This window comes from Pipistrellus kuhlii, unplaced genomic scaffold (genome assembly GCF_014108245.1).
Source record: "Pipistrellus kuhlii isolate mPipKuh1 unplaced genomic scaffold, mPipKuh1.p scaffold_m20_p_2, whole genome shotgun sequence".
Classification (NCBI taxonomy): domain Eukaryota; kingdom Metazoa; phylum Chordata; class Mammalia; order Chiroptera; family Vespertilionidae; genus Pipistrellus; species Pipistrellus kuhlii.
Window position 1 is genome coordinate 127,202,632 of NW_023425515.1, and position 20,213 is coordinate 127,222,844.

A 20,213-nucleotide genomic window follows, 5' to 3' on the forward strand; every position below is an offset into this window, starting at 1 on the left:
TAACTGGCACATAGTAAACACTGTGTAAATCAGGCATGGGGAAATCTTTTCTGCCAAGGGCCATTTGGATATTTATAACATCATTCATGGGCCATGCAACATTATCAACTTAAAAATTAGCCTGCTATATTTGGTCAAACATTTAATTAACTCACCCCTAACACCTTGGCAGGGCCAGACCAAATGATTCCGTGTGCTGGACATTCCCCACCCATGATGTAAATGTTAGGTGTAATTATTTATATGTAGAATGGTTGTTTAAATGTTAACTACCCTGGGAATCATTTTCATTAAATGCTACTTACCAGTGCTGCAGAATATCTCATGAACCTAGGGTCATTCATATAATCTCTTGTCTATATCCACACAAATTTTCTGAGTTATTCACAGGTATTTTATTTTTCTGGCGTGTTGTTGTCTTTGTGTGTGTGTGTGTGTGTGTTCATAAATATCATCATTTAATCCCTTTCCTTCATTGTTCTCCCATCTCACCCACTGAGACTTCCTGATGTTGGGGTCAAGGGCAAGATGCGGAACTGAAGGCACCCGATGCAGACAGAGGGGAGCAGGTTCTTTCCTCTGGGCAGCACTCTGGGAGTCAGAGAAGCTCTTCACCCATGTATCCTGAAGGAAAAAAAAAACAAACAAACAACAGGGTGGGAGAAGCCTCTACACATCCTAAATGGTGGAGAATCAGACATCTGTCTACCTTCTCTATTCATTAAAAAATATACGTGTACTGAGCCTGGTATGGCCAGCCAATATGCTGGGCAAGAGAAGAAAAGGGTGGACAGGCAGAAAAGCAGACAAGGTGGCCGATCCTAGCACCATGAGCTTCTTCAGGGCACAGTGACCAGACTTTCACATAGCAGATGCTCTCTAGGGAAGCACAGGCCCTAAGTGCTGGCCAGAAGATGGCCCAGGCACCTCAGAGCTCGGGACCCCGCCCACTCACCACTCTGGACCCGCCCACTGGATGCTAGCCGGCTTAGCTCGGATCCCGCCCCTTTGGCAGCAGCAACAGCGGCTGCGCAGGACTCGGAGGCACGCACGCGGGCACCCAGCTGTCAATCAGGTGCGGGGTGAGCTTGGTGCGGCGGGAGCAGCGGGGAGGCGGCGGTGGCGATGGGACCCCAGCGAGAGATCTGCGGCTAGCAGGCTGCACTTGCTCCACGGGTCCGGGGATTGGAGGGGACAGGTAAAGCCCAGGGTGCGGTGATATATACTCGGCTTGTCCTCCAGTTCTCCCTCTCCTTCCTCTCTCTCTCTCTCTCTCTCTCTCTCTCTCTCTCTCTCTCTCTCTCTCTTCTCGTCTCTCTCTCTCTCTCCCCCTTCCTTCCCTCCTATTTCTCGTCATGTGTATTAATGTGCATAAATCTACAAAATCCAAGAGCAAATCAGGGTTTGCAAACTCCATGCTTTGACGATTTGTTATGTAAGAATTTGGAAGGTATAGGGGTAAACTTAAGAGTTTCTTAACTGTGAGACAAGGTAAGTTGTATATTAGGTAAGAGTGAATGTTGTGTATTTGGAGTTTGGGAAGCTGGTTTGATTTGTTTTCCAGACTGAATTTAACCCCCACTTGCTCTCCCTACTCCTTTGCCACTTCTGAAAATGTCTAAGTATTTTGATATTATCTCAGGACCTAATTCTTGTGTGGTTAGAAAGGGGGGTTGAGTAGGGGTCAGACTAAGGCTGATGACCTCAAAGAAAACAGAGCTGCAGTTAAACAGCTGGTTTTCTGTTTGTTTTTTGTTTGGTTCCTGGCTCAGTAGCAGAAATGTTTTCAGAACCTTGGAGAGCTCCTTGGCTCCAGGCCAGCCTTTGGTGAAGGGCAAGTGTGGAGTCAATTCCTGCAAAGAAAACCGTCAGGTTGGGGGTGGGGGTGTGTGTGCAGCAACTGATAAGGAATGGAAATTTAATTGATACAGGCACAGATGAAAGAGAGTGGGTGGGTGGGCGGGTGGAGAGAAGGGAGGGAAGAGGAGGGAAGACGAAAGGGGAGAAAGGGCGGGGAAGTGAGGGGAGAGGAAAGTAAGGGGGAGAAGGAAGGAAAGTTGCTTGTTTTCTTTTGCTTATCAGATTCAGGATATCTACAAAATAAAAATTTGGAGCAAAGAAAGGAACCTCGGAGAAAATTTGGCTATGATTCATATGCATTGAACCTACAAAATACTGAAAACAGTTAAACAGTTCTCAACTAGCTTTATTCAACCTCAAATCTTTGAGGTTTTCCTTAAATGGAATGGGAATTGTTCATCAGAAAGAATTCTTAATGATCTCTTGAAAAATTTGCCCCCAGTTATTATTTTATTTTGCATGTCTAGAGTAATGCATGAAACCAATAGCTCTATTGCTGGCAATGACTTTTTAATTAAATTTTGCATGGGCACCTGGTTTTCTTAGTCAGATGAAAAGTAAAATTATCAGGATAGGAAGAAAATAGATATAGGAGTGAAAACCAACCTAATGGGTAAATCAACCAAAGAGTCTTAATAAGTCTAAAGTGTATGTACTAGATCAGAAAGTTCAATGGCTATAAAACTCACTTATTTTATAATATAATAGAACAGGCACCAAATAGATTACTTTTGGAGTATCTAGGAAGCATGTAATCTTTTTACTTATAATTTGTAAAGTACAAATGAATCAGTCTAAGTGGTATTATTTACTGCATGGGATATAATTTATATAAAAATCATAATAGTGTTTGCATAATGTGTTATAGTTTACAGGGCTCTTTTCATTTGTATTGTCTTATTTACTCTATAAACTCACAAGAGCCCATTAAAAAGTTACAAAATGTTATACTTTTGTTAAAAAGCTATCTCTTTTCTTGAACAAGAAGTTCTTTGTTAATGTTTTTGTTAACATTAAAATGATTCTTTGTAATTTGTAAAAATGGCTTATGAAAGTTAGGTTTTTATCTAGATCACATTCTTCAGAGATTTTTTTTCCTCTTAAATAGGCTTGAAGAATGTGCCATTAAGAAGAAAGGTAAAAGAGTAAATAACAAAAAGAGGAAGAGGACTTCAAAGGTCAGACTCAAACCTTGTCACGTGTTGATTTATGAGCACCTTGTCATTTGCATGTAGACAAATAAGAGATTTTAAAAAAATATGGGTTCTTTTCATTTTGATTTTAGACATTATATAGTTTTCTTAAAAATAGATCTTGAAGGAGTAAAATAATAAGATAATTGCATGTCATCACCCCTCCTTTAAAAATTACATGGTAGATGCATAGCCATTGATTTTCAGGGTATAAAAAGCTCTAAGTTAGAGCCACAAACTCTACCACTATTACAGGAGAATGAAATACCTTTGAAATGATCTAGAAACACATTTTCAAGTTTCAAGGTTATGCTTATATAATTCTAGGATGCCTGCTTAAGAAGTGAAAAAGCTGTGAACAGGCTTTCACTTCTTCCTGCATCTACTGTGAGTCTGAATCTTTTAAGTGAATTGACCTTTTGGTTTGGTGCTGGGTAAATGGTCTAAATCAGCCATGTGCCTATACCTTGCAGAGCTGGCCCTGTGGAAAAGTGGCTCTAATGGGAAGCTCACTCTCATTATCTCAGAATGATTTTATGGGAGAGAAAAGCAGTATGAAAATGGAATGATATTTCAAGTAGAATAAATAGAACAGGGCCTGTGCCTGGACTCAACAACTGACTCACACACAGAGCCATGGGAAAACACTCATCCCTTTTATGCCTCAATTTTCTGTCAGTCTTCTCTCAAGGAGGCCATGAAGACAAGTAATATAAAATCAGTAATATTCTTAGAATTTCATGAGGCATAAATATTTATTTCTGTTTTCATGGCTATGAACATTTTTTAAGTAAAATAAAAAGTAACTATATATACTAGACAAATTCAAATTTCCAACAAATTGACACTGTAGTATATTGGCATACATAGAAATCAAAATAACACATGTGTGAGTTTGTTTGCCAAATAGAGGAATTGTTCAAGGGATTCTCAGTATTTGTACTTCTGCTGCAAATGGAACGGTATTGGTACTTGTTCCACTGCAATTATTGCCTTATGAAGACTTCTCCTTCAAGTCCAAGGGTCTATTGAGAACAGACTGTGCCCTGCTCATCTTTGTAACAGTATCTCACATAATCTAGCACATAATTAGGGCTTTAAAAAACACTGAAGGAACAGAGGAATGACAAATGAAGGACCACTCAGGCCATCACCCACATCAACCCAGGCAGAGCTCTGTGCCAAGAAGTTTCAAAGTGCTTTAGATCAAAGTGGTAAACAGTACAGAAGTCCCTGCCCTTGTGAAGCTCACAGTCTATCATGTACCTGGTCTTTCATGGCATACATAATGGATATCAGGTAGTAACAAAAACAATGAAGACAAACAGATTTTACAGGGAGATAGAGAGTGATAGAGGGTGATATTTAATATGCAGATTGCAGAAAACCTCTCAAAAAAGTTTGGAAGGGAAATGATTTTCTCCTCTTATGGGTTTCTGGGATATGATAGGTATGCTGTGTTGCTAAGAACTGAATATCCATTTAATGTATAAGTATACATGCAATTGAGATAGATAGATTACAAAAAAAAATTAAAACAAATGGATGGATCCTCACTTATCAGTACCTAGAATGTCCTCAGGAAGAACAAAAACAACTGCCTCTTCATAGATGACCAAGAAACCAGAGTTGCTTGAGCTCCATCAAAAGGGCCATGTTAGTCCATCAGACATGACTCGGCAGTTGAGCACTGAACTATGAATGGGGAGGTCACAGTTCGATTCCCCAGCAGTGCACATGCCTGGGTTATGGACTTGATCCCCAGTGTGGGTGTGCAGGAGACAGATGCTCAATAATTCTCTCTCATCATTGATGTTTCTCTCTCTTTCTTTATACCTCTCCCTTCCTCTGTGAAATCAATGAAAGTATATTAAAAAAATAAAAACGATGGCCATGCTGGAAATGAGGATGCAACAGGCTCCACAAGAAGTGTTTATAAAATGAATATTCACAGAATTCATTTAAATACAATACTGGAAATATTTTCACTCACCTCTTCCACCCCTTTTCATGCATTTCTTGGGGTGCTAAGGGTTTCTTAAAAAAGGGGAGCCCTCTAGGATCTGTCACTTCACAACAGTCATAGATTTAACATTACTGTTTTTGCTGTTGATACTGCTATAGCTATTGAAATACAAATATCAGAATTCTCATGGAACTTGCTCATTAAACAAATAATGAGCCAAGCTCAAAAGCCTTGAATATATCTTCTATTTCTTCTCTAATTACTCAGTTCTTAATGAGGCCCCATGTATCCTATTTATGATACTGGATGTATTATTTAAGCAGGTAGATTCCAATTACTGTAACATTTTCTATATTGGGCCAAAAGTTGCTGGCTTATGTATGAGGAATGTAACTCTTTGTTGAGATTTTGTAGGGGAAACATTCTCATTCCATTTTGTTGTATTTTAACATTCATGTTCTTCCCAGTGATCATTCTTCTCTTGGAGTTAATCCCAAGTTATATGTATGAACCTCTAAGGCCCCAGGAACTACTATTGTGGGCCACATACAATGATACTGAAGTTAATTTATTAAACAAACCAAACACAACCATTTATTCTACTAAATACCAAGTAACTAACCCAATTAGTAACTTATACGCTCTTTTGAACTGAAGTTCCCTACATACAATAGTAAAGCAGAATTTGGGACAATGACAATCAATTCATGAGAGTTTAGAAGGAGTTTATCTTTGTTGGATAAAGAATGGAAAATTAGTAAACCCCATTCTTTATCCAACAAAAATAATTGACCCGCTCTGTAGATTCATGGCCAAAGACTCCTGCACCACTATATCTAGACAGAATGAGAGTACAACCATCTTATTTTAAGGTTTAAAACCAGAGCCCAGAGTGGTTAATGAGTTTGCCTGAGATGACATAACTAGTAAATTGTAGATCAAGAACTAGCATTAAAGCCTATTCTCTGCTCTGATGGTTTAGCACAGTGCAGATCACATTGCTGTGCTTGGACAAAGGAGAAAGGCTCATTAAGATTCCTTTTCTTGAATGAATATAGCATCACTAAAATCGATTCTGACTTAGAGTATAGCCTTCCATCACTCAGCCTCAAAAACATTTGTTTTATCACACTTCCTGTCTCTCTTATGATTTTACCCATGTTGTGTTTAACAAAGTTGCATTGCTGAGTCTCATCCTATAAAGCAGAAACAGTTAATCTGGTGTGCTGGAGACAAGCTGTGCAGGGAATGACTAAAATATATCACCCAGTGCTACTCTGCATGAAAGCTCAATCCCAAGGAAGAATGACTTCAGCAACAAAAAAAAATAAGTCTTACTAATGCAATGAGGGATTCTTTTTCTCCCATAATATCTATTTTTGCCCTTTTTTATGTTAAAGTTTCTGACACTTTATAGAAAAATCTGAAAATATATATTTGAATAAGTTGGTTCTAATCATCTAAGTATGTGACTCAGTGCATGTATTGTCATGTTTCATCTGCTCCCTGACTCATGGTATAACCTTTAGCAGATTATTCATCTATGCCTCAGTTTCTTCAGTAGCAAAGCAGAATTGGTAATAATAATCCTATCACCTTTTGACTGAGATTTTGTTAGAATGTCTTAAAAGAAAGTGCCCTTAAAAATGTTCTACTTGTAAATCACTAGTCATAGTCCTTATTAATCATTTTCATTGTACAAGCATTAAGTAAATAGTACTAAAGAAGTCATCCTGGCATTTAAAATATGAAAACTAGGTTAACAAAAGAAGACATTGGCCATGAATCTACAGACTGAGTCAATGCTTTTTGTTGGATAAACAACTAGGTTTACAAAATCTGATCCATCAGACTTTGCTGTTCTAATTAGGCAAAGTACATTCTACACTATTGATTTGAAATGTTTAAAAGCTAAAAAAAAAAAAAAAGTCTCTCTTGATCTCTCCTCCTAGATCAGTGGTTCTCAACCTTTCTAATGACGTAACCCTTTAATACAGTTCCTCATGTTGTGGTGACCCCCAACCATAAAATTATTTCCATTGTTACTTCATAACTGTAATTTTGTTACTGTTATGAACTGTAATGTAAAATCTGTGTTTATATCATGGGGCAAAAAAATGTTAAATATCCCTGGCTTCAACTTTGCTTTTTAGCCCATGAGTCTAGTATGTCCAACCAAACTAAGTGGCCACACAGGGGCTCTGGACACAAATTTACATTATTTTTTCCTTGTGGATATACACAACTACTTGGCTTCTTGATAAGTAATTCAAAATATTTATTATATCTTCTGTTAACTTGAATTATAGCACAAGCCCTGGTTCAATTGTGAAAATGCCCTTCTATATTGTTCCTTGCTTTGCATTTTGAGATTATGTCCATAGAAGGAAAACAATCTAGAGGATAATTGAGAAATCTGAACAATATTTCATACCTCCAGCTACACAATACTATGTTTATATGGAGATCAGAAAAACAAAGAAAAAAACAGAGAATAACTGAGAATTCTCTTGCTCACTAAAATTGTTATCCCTCATTAATTACTTTCCCCCACTATGGATTAATAATTAAATGCCTTTCTCTATGGGTAATGATTAGGTCAACCAAGAAGAAGGCAGAGTCCCAAACAACCTATCTGGAATATAGTTTCATTTAACAATTATCTGAATTCTTATTCATACTAGACACTTCATGAAAGATAATAAAAGCTGGGTCTACTCTCTACATTATGCTTTGGCATCTCACATGGACAGATGTAACCACAAATAATTACTGAACTACCTGATGTTACAGTTATTGAGGTGTAAATTATTGCCCAAGTCATTTGTGATTAATAAAGCAGGAAGCACAAGTTTCTCAGAAGCTTTTTAATAAAGCTGCTGTACAACTTGATAATAAGTTAAAATGTTAGAGCAAGATACATTAGATCCAAAGGCAGAATTTCAAACTACTAAGAGTAACACCATCTAGTTTCCACAAGGGAACACCATTGAGCATCTGAGAGGACAGCCCAAGATAAATTCCATCTGTAGAAAAGAAATGCCTACCTATTTCTTTACATGTAAATACAAAGACTATGGGATTCCTAGAGATTAAAGATTACTTTGTCAAGACAATGAAAACTCAACCTCTTTGTTGCCATTTATCATGTCCTTCATGCTTACATTTTTGCATAGTTTAAGTGAGCTGTGCTGTTATGTCTGATTTTACTCATGGAGAACCAATTCTAATCATTGAGTATTTACAGAAAGTTTGCATTAAGCTTACAAGAAAGGCAGGTTTGAAAAGTGTCTTTTCTCTTAATAGCATTATTCAAATAAGCTGACACTACTCAGCCTGGTTCTCATCTTTAATATGCCTTTTGATCCTGAGGCCAGAGCCCATGAGGCTGATGCACATGGATATTGTCATTCCAGTTGGGAAGGATGAGTTCTTGCAGCAATGTCTGTGGGTCCAAGTCGGCACCAGCTGCTGCTGAGGGCGGGTACCAGCGCTATGGAGTCCGGTCTTATCTGCACCAGTTTTATGAGGACTGTACCACCTCAATCTGGGAGTATGAGGATGATTTCCAGATCCAGAGATCACCTAACAAGTGGAGCTCAGTATTCTGGAAGGTAAGTCAGAAACATGTGTTTAACTTAGGAAATGCAACAGCTATTGGATATGGTAAGTACTGTAGAGCTGTAGAGAACACTGAGCTTAGGAACGGAACTAAGTTTGTGCATCCCTCCTGGAGATAGTAGATACAGTTTGCTTCCCTTAGAAAAGTATTTTCAATAGAATATAAACCCTGAGCTGAACGAAGTCTCTAGACAGCATTTTTGTTGATTTTCAGGTTAAACATTAATAAATACAATTGCTCTCATTATTATTTTTGCTACTGTTATTAATGTGTCACTAAATTCATCAATTGTGAAGCCATTCATTGGCAAAATACTATATGCTTTCAGCATCTCTTACAGTCTTGGTGAGTATTATTTAACAAGTTGTAATAATTACTAGAAAGAAAGTAATTGGGTATTTAAAGAGAGTAAATACTGGGGCATAATAAAGTGGTCTGTATTCCAGCTCGAGCTCTACCAGATATATGATCATCAACTTCCTCTAATGAAGGAGACAGTATATTCAGTTATTCAACATATAATTAGTGAGCACCTATTCTGTGCCAAAATGTTGCAAAATGCTGGAGATTTTGGAGGGGTAAGCAAGAGGGGTAAAAGCCCTTGCTCTCATGGAACTTACCATCTATCATGGTAAACAGACCATAAAGAAAAAAGCACATAATAGAATGTCAGGTAGTGACAAGTACAATGAAGAGCAATAAGTCAGGAATAGAGGACAGGGAGTGGTGGAGGACAGGTATGTAGATATGCTGATCATAGAAAGGTTTCCATGGTAGATATTTGAGCAAATATGAGGATGAGCTGAGGGAGCAGACCATAAAATTATCTAGGGAAAATAACATATCTAAAGCTCTGGAATGAGAATAATTTTGATGTATTTGAAAAAATAATAAGAGGTATAGTCTTTTTGAAGTGGAATGAAATGGGGAAAAGGAAAGGTGATGGATTCAGGAAAACAACAGGGCTCAGATGACATATGTAGAGCCTTAAAGATGATAGCGAGGACTTTGACTCTTACCTGGAGAACCATGAGAAGCCATGTAAACATTTTATGCAGAAGAATTATGTGATCAAATTAGTACTTTAACAGGATAATTCTGGCTAGTATACAGAAAAGAGGTTATAGAAGGAAAAGCATAGAAGCAGCTAGTATAGGAGCTATTAAACTACTCCAATAAGACATAATGGTGACTTAAGGTGATGTTAGTGGAGATGGTGATAAGTGGTCAAATTTAGCATAAAGTTTGAAGACCAAGCTGTCAGGACATGCTGAACTAGATAAAAGTAAAAGTGGAGTCAAGCATGACTCCAAGGCTTGTAGCCTGAGCTGTTTAGTGAATGGTGTTATCATTTATTGGGATGGAAAACACAGGAGAGCAATGGGATGAGTGGGTAACTAAGAGTTTGATTCCAGCTATCCAACCATGTTGGTGATGCCTGTTAGACACGCAAATGGAAATCTCTAGTGACAATTTAACTATACTGATCTGCAGCTCATGGATTGAGAGTCAGTGGTATAAAGAATGTATATAGCCGAAACTGGGTTGGCTCAGTAGATAGAGCATTGGTCTGTGGACTGAAAGGTCCTGGATTCCATTCCGGTCAAGGGTATGTACCTTGGTTGTGGGCACATCCCCAGTAGGAGGTGTGCAAGAGGCAGCTGATCAATGTTTCTTTCTCATCGATGTTTCTAACTCTCTATCCCTCTCTCTTCTTCTCTGGAAAAAATCAGTAAAATATTTTTTAAAAGAATATATATAAAGCACTAGACTAGATGAGATCCCCTAGGAAGACAGTAGGGACATAGAAGAGAAGGGTCATTGGGACATGCCAACATTTAGAAATAAAGAAAAGGCTGAGGCCGAAACCAGTTTGGCTCAGTAGATAGAGCGTCGGCCTGCAGACTGAAAGGTCCCAGGTTTGATTCTGGTCAAGGGCATGTACCTTGGTTGCAGGCACACCCTCAGTAGGTAGTGTGCAAGAGGCAGCTGATCGACGATTCTCTCTCATAGATGTTTCTAACTCTCTATCCCTCTCTTTTCCTCTCTGTAATAATCAATAAAATATATTTTTTTTAAAGAAAAGGCTGAGGATTTTGGAAGGGGTTTTGAGAAGATACAGCCTTGCATGATGTTTCTGGTCCCCTCCAAGTATAACATTCTGTTCCCAGGGGTTTCCAATCATTCCGACTTTCTCCCACAATATCTCACAATTTTAGACACTGATATTGACATAAACTTGCAATTTATTGGCAATAGTGTAACAAGAGACAATGCAATATTATGATTATGAACATGGACTCTGTCCTCAGACTGCATGGTTCAAATATCAGCTCTTCCATTTAATAGTTCTGCAACTTTGGACAGTAATTCACCTTAGTGGGACTCTTATGGTAATAATTATAGTACCAACTAGATAAATTTGTGAGAATTAAATAAGATAATATTTACCTAGTGCTTAGAACAATGTATTCACTCAATAAGCATTCAATGTAGTAGTTACTATTACCAGGTGCCATATGGAACATTAAATCCTGAATTGGAAATAAAACTGGAAATCTAGTTAATAAACAAAATATTGGATAACAATTGTTAACATAGATTATCCAAGACCTGTATTAATTAAAAATCTCACTAGGGTCATGTGCTCTGTACTAGAATTGGTCAAGCTATCATCCTTGCCCTGTCACCTCTGATGAATCCTTACTGGCCTGGACCGATGAAATAAAGAGCCAAGCTTGGCACATACTGTATTTACCCACAAAGTGGGTGGTTGCTTCAGTATGTGTCAAAAAACAAATATTTGCCTCACAGATCTGTTGTGCCAAGAGCCTAAAATGCCACTGCCATACAGAACATTGTCAGCATTTATGTGGATCCAAAGCACTGATGATTATGTGATTTATTCTGCTGTAAGTTGATCAAATAATAAAAAAGTTTGTATTTGAAATAAAGAACTCACAGTAAATTACCAACCCCAGGTTTCAGATTTTAATATTCAATATTTTTTCCCTTTTATTTTTATTATTTTTTAATGTATTTTATTGATTTTTTACAGAGAGGAAGAGAGAGGGATAGAGAGTTAGAAACATCTGTAAAAGAGAATCATTGATCAGCTGCCTATTGCACAACCCCTACTGGGGATGTGCCCGCAACCAAGGTACATACCCTTGACCAGAATCAAACCGGGGACCTTTCAGTACACAGGTTGACACTCTTCCACTGAGCCAAACTGGTTTCGACCCTTTTATTTTATAACAAACAGAATAAAAAAGTATTCTTGTAGAGAAGAAAAACAGGCAAAATCCATAGCCTCATAGAGATTATATTATAGCAAAATCCAAATCTTAGACTCATATTCCAATCATTAACCTGGACTGGGCATTCAGAACCCTTCAGTCAACGTGAATAACCTAGGAATCACTGTCTTAGAGACCTCACCCCTACAAATGGAATAAACCAACCACCCTGGCCTTTCCTCATTGTAAATATAAATGAATTCATTTCAGTAGATTTTTGAAGTGCTCTCTACCAATACAGAGAAAGGAATTGGCTATGCATATGTTTCTGTTATGATTCTTTTTATTTTATTTTATTTTATTTTATTTTATTTTATTTTATTTTATTTTTTCATTTCAAATTGCATATGTAGGTGGTTCAAGCTCTGAGCTTCCCCTTCCCCTCTTCCATTATAATGTTGCCATGGTCATGTTGATATTTCCCTGGGGACTCGGCTCATAGTGTCTCAATGGGACTCTGCCCTCAAACCAGCTCCCTGGCAGTGGGCAGCATGGAGGGGTTAATGAGAATGGAGATTGGAATCAAATGGGGCTGAGGTAGATTATTTGCTCTGTCATATGGATCTACATAGCATCCATCTCACTGTGCTATTCTTTCTACAGATGTTTATAGGTCCACTGTGCACAAAATATGTGTTAGACTCTGGAGTTCAATTGTGAATAAAATGCTATTCTTTATTTGTGAATAAGGCATATTACTAATATAGCAAATGGAAAAGATAGACACATACAAAGATTGTTACAATCCTAAATTCTAAACATTCACTTAGAAGTAGTCAAAGTAGTTAGAAGCACAGGATGGGGAGAACCTAATGCAGCTGCTCCCCCTCTTTTCTCTCTAGACCTTCCTCCTATCTGCCCCGATCTCTCCATTTTCCCCAAGCTAAGTCAGAATTTAAACTTACTTTTATTTCTCTTCAAAGTATATATTACTAGATATTAAGGAGATGATTTCATACTAGAAATGAGAAACACTATGGAAGCCTCTTAAGAGACAATCCATGTGATGTTCGTTGTATTTTTAAATGTTTTTCTTAGGACTTGAAGAATGCATGAAGAAGGATAGGTCTACCAATGGAAACCATGAGAATGCTATTGTGATTATCAGAGCAAGATATAGTAATGGTTTGAGCCATTAGAATAGCTGTGGTAATTCAAGGTTCAAGAGAACTTTATGAGATAGAATCCATATACTTTAACTCACTATTAACTATAAATGTAAGGAAAGAGTCAGTGAATGGGTGGCTGGCAGGAACACAGATAGGAAAAATGGAAAGGAAGGAAGGAGTACCATTTTGAATATTTGGGTTGATGCGTTTTAGGGATATCCTCTTGTCTCTCCCCCCACTTCCCCACTGAGTGCTCCCAGTTACTACTATGACTACTTTTAGGGGAGTGTTTATCATATAGGACTGTAACAATCTTCCTATTGACTTATAAATATGAGGCTAGAGTCCAGGATAATTATTTAGGCTCAAGTTGTGAAGATTTGGAAGTCATTGGTATATAGGTGGTATTGAAATGTCAGCAGCAGATTAAACATTAGAGAGAACATATTGAACAAAGGGTATGAATCAAGGTGGAACCCTCGAAAACACCAATAATTAGGAACAATATCTGGCAAAGCAGGATGAGAGTAGATTGTTAAAGGGGAAGATGTAAAAAAGAGAAGAGAGTTGTATCAGGGGTAAACAATAGGTGAGGATTTGAAGGAAGCATGAGTGTTTAACACAATGACTGCAGAATATTCAAATGAGATAAGAAAAATCACATGGCATCTGAAAATTAGGAGGTCATTAATGACCTCAGAGAGAGCAATTTCATGGAGGACCAAACTTGGCTGTCAAAAGCAGGAATGACTTGAAGCAGTAGCTAGTGAGGATCGCAGAGTTTTAGAACAGATATTGAAGATTGAAGCAGCTGGATGTTTTCATGTGCAAGAAAGGAACAGAGCCTCTGTGAAGTAGAAGAACTAATGCAGGATAATGGGTACCACCACCCAGGTGAAGGGAGCTTGAACCCTGTAGGAGGTAAGGCATGTAAAAGGACCTAGATCCTAGTCTGGCATAGGTTTTCAACTTTGTAAAGCTCAATGTCTCGACAGGTAGGTCAGGCAAGAAGGTTCGGGATTAAGCTAGAATTTGTTATCTCTGCTGGCAAGCTGACACTACTCATAAGTCAGCTCCTGCTACGGAGAGGTCAGCAGCAGCCCTCAGGGCTAATGAAGAAAAGCCAGTCTTCACTCTTGATGTGCTTCCCCTGAATTACCTCTAACCCAGATGGCTCCTTTCACATTTAGCTCCATCCAGCATTTCCCCCCACATGCTGCTCTTCCCTGCCATACTAGTTCTTGCTTCCAACAGTCATTACTGCCTCCTCGCTGCCAGAACAGCTGCGTTGCTACTGCTGCCAAATCTGTTCATTGGAGTAAACTGCATTTTCAGAACTCATCAGCTCACGGAGATACAACGAAGGGGATGTTGGTCAAAATAACAGCATTCTCTGGCTTGTTGCCCCCAGCAGCAGAATTTCTGGAATCCAAGTTTTCCTCCCTATCCAGTCCTCTCTTCCAACAGCAAGGAGTAGGTTTTCACACAGGCTCCCTCCCCACACCCAGGGGAATCACCAGAAACTACAATTGAAAAGCTGTCCTTGCTGCTGTCTTTAAGCTTTGTCACAGCTCGGGGAGGTCTTTCTCTCTCACTATTGGTATTAATCTGAGCACCCCACAGCTCTGGACTGCTCTGGTATGCCTGGGGAGGCCTTTTGCCACAAAGTATTTCAACTCTTCTGCATGGCCCTAAACAGGGCTGCTTTGCTCTCTTCAACCCTCTAAAGATCTATGTATTGCATTTTTTAAAACTCTATTTAATAGAGCCCTTATCTTCTTAGATCTAGGACCACTGCAACTTAGAGACAGTGTGATATTGAGCATCTCTCTCAAGATTTTTTATTCTTTCCAGTATTCTAAATTAAGCTGATGCATGCCAGCATCCCTCCCCATCTCCATTATATTCTGAGGAAAGTTAAGATGCAGGGAAGTTTGATCCCATCTATGCTCCTTCATGCTTACCATCCCAACTTCTCCCTGATGTGTTTTAACAGGTTTAGAGTGCCTCTCTGGGAGCATCTCTTAAAGATTCCCATTAGACTTACATTCGTGGTACCTTCAGACTCTTTGGAGGTAGCTTTTCATTACATCGTATTTCCCTCCATAGATGGTAGGCATCTATCTCTCTGGTACATGGATATCACAAGGAAAAGGGAGAAGGCTCAGGGAGGCCAGCCACTTTTCAGTTCTTGAAGTGAGCAGACATTTTGCCATCTACAAGTCATAGTTTGCCTTTGAGCCTTTGACGACTATTCCAAAGCATGAATTTTGAACCCTAGAGCACTGCTCAATTGAAGAGCAGACTGCTCTGAGAATCAATGACGTGGCTCCATATTCAGCAGCCTGGTGGTTCATGTTAGCCAGTCAGGAATATTTATTGAGCACAGGCTGGGATCAGAGCTGTGGAAAGACAAGACAGAAATAGAAGCTGGAGAGCATTGGCCTCAGTTACTCTTAAGAAATTTAGAAGCTAAGATGGATACATTTTTGCTGCCCTCAATTTTTGAAAATTATTGCCAGTTCTTAGGGAGGAAGGTAATTTAGTGACATATGAAACAAGTCACCATGGATATTTAAGTTAATTTAGTTTGTGCATTCAAAATTTTCCAATGTGAGTCATTTTTTAAGTTATGTTTAAATAATGGTTATTCTTTGATGGTGAATTTATTCACCACCATTTTTAGAAAAATGTAGAAAGCTATTTGAAATTATAAAATAGAAAGCTATTTTATAACCCAATTTTTTTCTGTACTACTTATGTCTTATGGAGAATAGTTTCTTTTTTTTTTCCAGAAGAGATTATATTGACTTTTTTTGTTTGTTTTTAAGTTTTCTCACACTATTACATAATGGTATTTTGTCCATTTCTGGTAACAAAACTTTATTGTAATAAAAGCAAATAATATCAGGCAGCATACAAAATTATAATTGGTGAAGTATCATGGGAGAATAAAAGAGGTGGAGAGCTTAGAAGACCTGGGATAGAGGCCAATCAAACCATTTGCTAATTATAGGACCTTTAACTATGCTTCTTCAACCTTATAAACCACAGCATTTGATAGGTGAAATAGGAATAAAAATATCTACCTCTCGTAAGGCTGGTGAGGATAAAGTGAAAAGTACATCTAGCACTAGGCCTAAGTGATAATAGATGTTTTCAGCAAAAGATCACTGCCACCATTCCAATGCCAACAAGAGTCCCCAATGCCCAGTGTGGTAAAAGAAGAAACTTTACTCAGTTAAAACAATTTGCAAGCTGGAGAAACTCAGCCTCCAGCAGAAACTGAAAGTCAGCTCCCAAAGTCAGCTTTGCTTTATATAGGAAAAGCTTCCACCTTGGTCCCAGATTAGTCTATTTTTATGTAAATCAGGAATCCAAATTTCCACAGTTCAATTGGTTCAAATAGCAATGTCTTGGTTGGCTGGAATCCTATTCTGATTGGTTATTATGGAGCTGCTTTGATTGGTCAGTAAATATGTAAATGAGGGTATAGCTCTGTAGCTCTGATTAGATGAGGCAGGTCTCAGACTATTGGTTGAAATATGATGCCAGGAACTCCTTTATAAGAGTCAGCTCATTTTGAGCAGGAGTACAATTCAGGTGACTCACAGTTCAGCCTGTGGCTTTCTTATGAGACCTCTGCCAGCAACAGTTTTTAGACTCTGATTATGAATTTGAGTCCAATTAATCATCAGTTCTTCTTTGCATATATATTTCTTCTTGAGGTTCACAGTGCTCAATAATACTAATTTTCCTTTTGCCCCTTTGTTAAGGTGATGGGTTTGCAAATATTTTTTTTTCTATTATATAAACCTTCTTTATTAGTGTATTACCATGGGATTTAATTAATAAATAAGTTAAGTAAACATACTTTAAATGTTCAAGATTAAATGGTGTTATGCATTTGGTTATTTTTCCTACCTTATTATTCTAACTAAAAGCAATTAGAGACAGGATGAAATGAGACATGTGTTTAAAAAATAAATAACTATGTTAGCTGTTCTTTATTCTAAGTATTGAGCAATTGTAATGTGGTTGCCAATGTAGTGTAATTTTAAAAGAGGTACATTTCCAAACAATAACTACTAATTACAATGTATTACTTAGGCAAAGGACTAAGCCTTTCATGAATATCTCTTAGTCCTCATAACAACCCTATGAGGTGGGTACTATTATCATTTATCATTTTATAGGTGAGGACATTAATAAGAGTATTTAAGTAACTTTCCTTATATGATTCATTGCTAGTTGGCAGTGCTAGAATCCAAGTCTGTGTCTGTTAATTCCAAACCTCTGAGTTTAAACCACCAAATGGTATATTACTTTCCGTCTTCAGCATGTTACATTTTATTACAACTTGAGCTCATGTGGTGTAATTTCCATCTGCTATTCCTACCACTTCTCAGCATCTGCACAAGCCCAACCAAATAGCTCCTTGTTAGAGAAAGAGCACTGGCCTGGGGTCAGATATGTGGCTTCCAGCCCTGCCTCTGCAGCTTGCTAACTGTTCATCCTGGGTTGTGACCTACCCTCTGCAAGGTTACATCTCCTTAACTTTAAATGGTTATGGTTCCATCCCCACGGACTTGGGGAAGGGGTAAGTAGTTAGTTACACAGACTGTCGCTGTCTTCCAGCCAGAATCACCAGGAAATACCTATATAGTGAACAATTAACTTTATTAAGCATCATAGGGAGAGAGATGACACCGTAAAGGCTCCTGGACTATTTCAGTAAGGGAGTGTGAGGAAGGACATATAGGATGTGGGCTTTAGTTGGGTGAGTTGGGAGAGGGCCTAAGGGACTAGGAGCTCCACCTAGATTGTCAGGGGCAATTCTATGATTGAATTTCTTAATGGGTCTTATCTGCAGGGAGAGACTAAAGCTGCAATTGGTCTAGAAGCAGCAGTCATTCATATTGGACGAGAGGAGAGGTGGTGTTGGGTATTTGACCTTGTTTTGGTCTGTGCTCAGAGAAAACTGTGAAGTAGTCTTACTTCATCCTGGGGCAGAAAGCACCTGTCTATTGATGTTCTGTGGGACTGACTGTGCCAACAGGAGGACAACGTGGCCTCTCTGAACTCTGGGCAGCTGCTCACAACATAAAGGCCAAGGTAGACTCAGGCCAGCTCCTGGATATCAGGGCTGCTTTTCTCTTCCCAGTGAGACAATGTAAGCAGAAGGGAGCTTTGTCAACAACAAAGCATTGTGCACACCGAAAGCTCAGGAAAAAAATTAAGACAGCACTGCAGTTTCTGAAAGGTGCTCCTTTCACTGTCTTCTTTACCAGAAAATTATATAGGCTTCGTATATGTATTTGGGGCTGGCTGGGAAAATCTACTCCTCCTCCTCCCCCCAAAACAAGGCCCATCCTGGACGGCTCGGGGAGAGCTGAGGCTCTGTGCTCACCTTTCTGGCTTCATTGTGTCTTTCTTTTTCTAGGTCGGACTCATCTCCGGCACCATCTTTGTGGTTCTCGGACTGACTGTTCTGGCAGTGGGTTTTCTTGTGCCACCCAAGATCGAAGCTTTTGGTGAAGCCGATTTCATGGTGGTCGACACACACGCTGTCCAGTTTAATGGAGCCCTTGACATATGCAAGCTGGCGGGGGCCGTGCTCTTCTGCATCGGGGGCACGTCCATGGCAGGGTGCCTGCTGATGTCAGTGCTCGCGAAAAGCTACTCCAAAGAAGAAAAATTCCTGCAGCAAAAGTTTAAAGAGCGAATCGCAGACATCAAGGCCCACACCCAACCCATTACAAAAGCTCCAGGCCCCGGGGAAACAAAGATACCGGTCACTCTGTCCAGGGTTCAAAATGTCCAGCCTGTCCTGGCCACCTGAACCCCTTCCCCCACCCTCTCCTCTCTGATTTACACACATGGCTACCATGGAGCAGGCCAGCATTTGAGAAGACAAGAGTTTGGCCTTGATTTGCCCCGTGGCTGTCATAGGCTGTGCGCAGCAGAGGGCATGAGTTCACACTCACTGGCTCAGTGGCCCTGGTGAGGGGGGATGCCATGTGCCGACCTGAGCACAGGCGCCAGCTGCTTAGAGGGTGCCTCGGTGTGCCCTCAGGAGCCCCCTGAAACTCCCCTCTCATAGATTGTGGCTCTGTGTAATTTCCCGTGTTATTGGAAAGCCCTGGACATTTTAGACCAGCCTACCAGTCACTACCATGATCCCTTCATTTTCTAATATTCGTTTTTCTAATCTTTCCTGTGTGGTGCTGCCTTCTGTTCCCATCTCATTACATGTAAGATATTGTTATATGTGTTCCTAGAAAAATCGAGTTCCCCGATTTTAACCTGAACATTATTAGTCTTTTCACTATATCTTAACATGAGGTACTTGAGATTGGATACATTTGTTAGAGATCTTTACAAATCTTTTCTGTTTAGGTTTGTTTGTTTGTTTTTCACTTAAGCTGAAATTGCCAACTCTAGAATCTTCAGAAAGAAGTTTATGTTGGGAGAATCTATGGACACAATGTACCCAAAAGCACATAATTAGAAACCAAGAAATTTGGGGACTTCCTACTGCTAACTAGCTGTGAGACCTTAGGGGAATAATTTAATTCCCCAGGCCTCATTCCCCCATCTGTATAATGGGGGTGCTGGGCTGTGATGTCTGAGGTTCCTTTTTTGCCATCGTTGCCCTGTGGTTCTCACCATGGTGAGGTGAGGTTCTTTGAAACTTGGACTCCAGGAAAGCCTCCAAGTCAGTGGCCTCCATCCATCTACCCTTCAATATCTAACCCTGGCAGTTTCTAGGAGGCTGCCATATTTTTATAAAGACAATAGAAGCCATCCTCAATTAAGAAACCACTGAGTAGATATTAACCTTGAAAGGGTTTTTTTTTTTCTCTCCAATAAGACATTTTATTCTCCAGCAAGATATTCGTCTCATCCCTTTGACTTGTATTAAATATGTGGATCTAAATGGACTGAGGAAAATGGAAGATGTGACCTTGGTATTTATTCTCTCAGAATTTGTGCCCTTTGGTGTTCTCCACCTTCCCTCTCCCCTTCCTTCACTGGATAAATAAAGTATGTGAACCAGCAGAACCCAAATTGCATTGTCATTCCTTCAGTGTGGCTATTTTCTCTCCATCATGTAATTTTCCATCCTGAGACTGAATGAGCTCTGCTGTTCCCTGGCTAAAT

General features: G+C 39.2%; 1 protein-coding gene across 1 annotated transcript; it reads left to right on the forward strand.

The window, feature by feature from the left end:
* The first annotated feature begins 1,039 nt into the window (after positions 1-1,039).
* NRSN1 (neurensin 1) lies at positions 1,040-19,329 on the forward strand. Its single transcript, XM_036446890.2, has 4 exons — positions 1,040-1,198; positions 2,969-3,038; positions 8,436-8,633; positions 18,493-19,329. The coding sequence occupies exons 3-4, from the start codon at positions 8,445-8,447 to the stop codon at positions 18,889-18,891; spliced, it is 588 nt and encodes a 195-aa protein (XP_036302783.1). The 5' UTR covers positions 1,040-1,198; positions 2,969-3,038; positions 8,436-8,444; the 3' UTR covers positions 18,892-19,329.
* Positions 19,330-20,213: the final 884 nt, after the last annotated feature.

Coding starts and splice junctions, on each gene's coding strand:
- NRSN1 (XM_036446890.2), top strand. CDS start 8,445: ATGAGTTCTTGCAGCAATGTCTGTGGGTCCAAGTCGGCACCAGCTGCT. Junction 8,634..18,492: donor GGAGCTCAGTATTCTGGAAG/GTAAGTCAGAAA, acceptor TTCTTTTTCTAG/GTCGGACTCATCTCCGGCAC.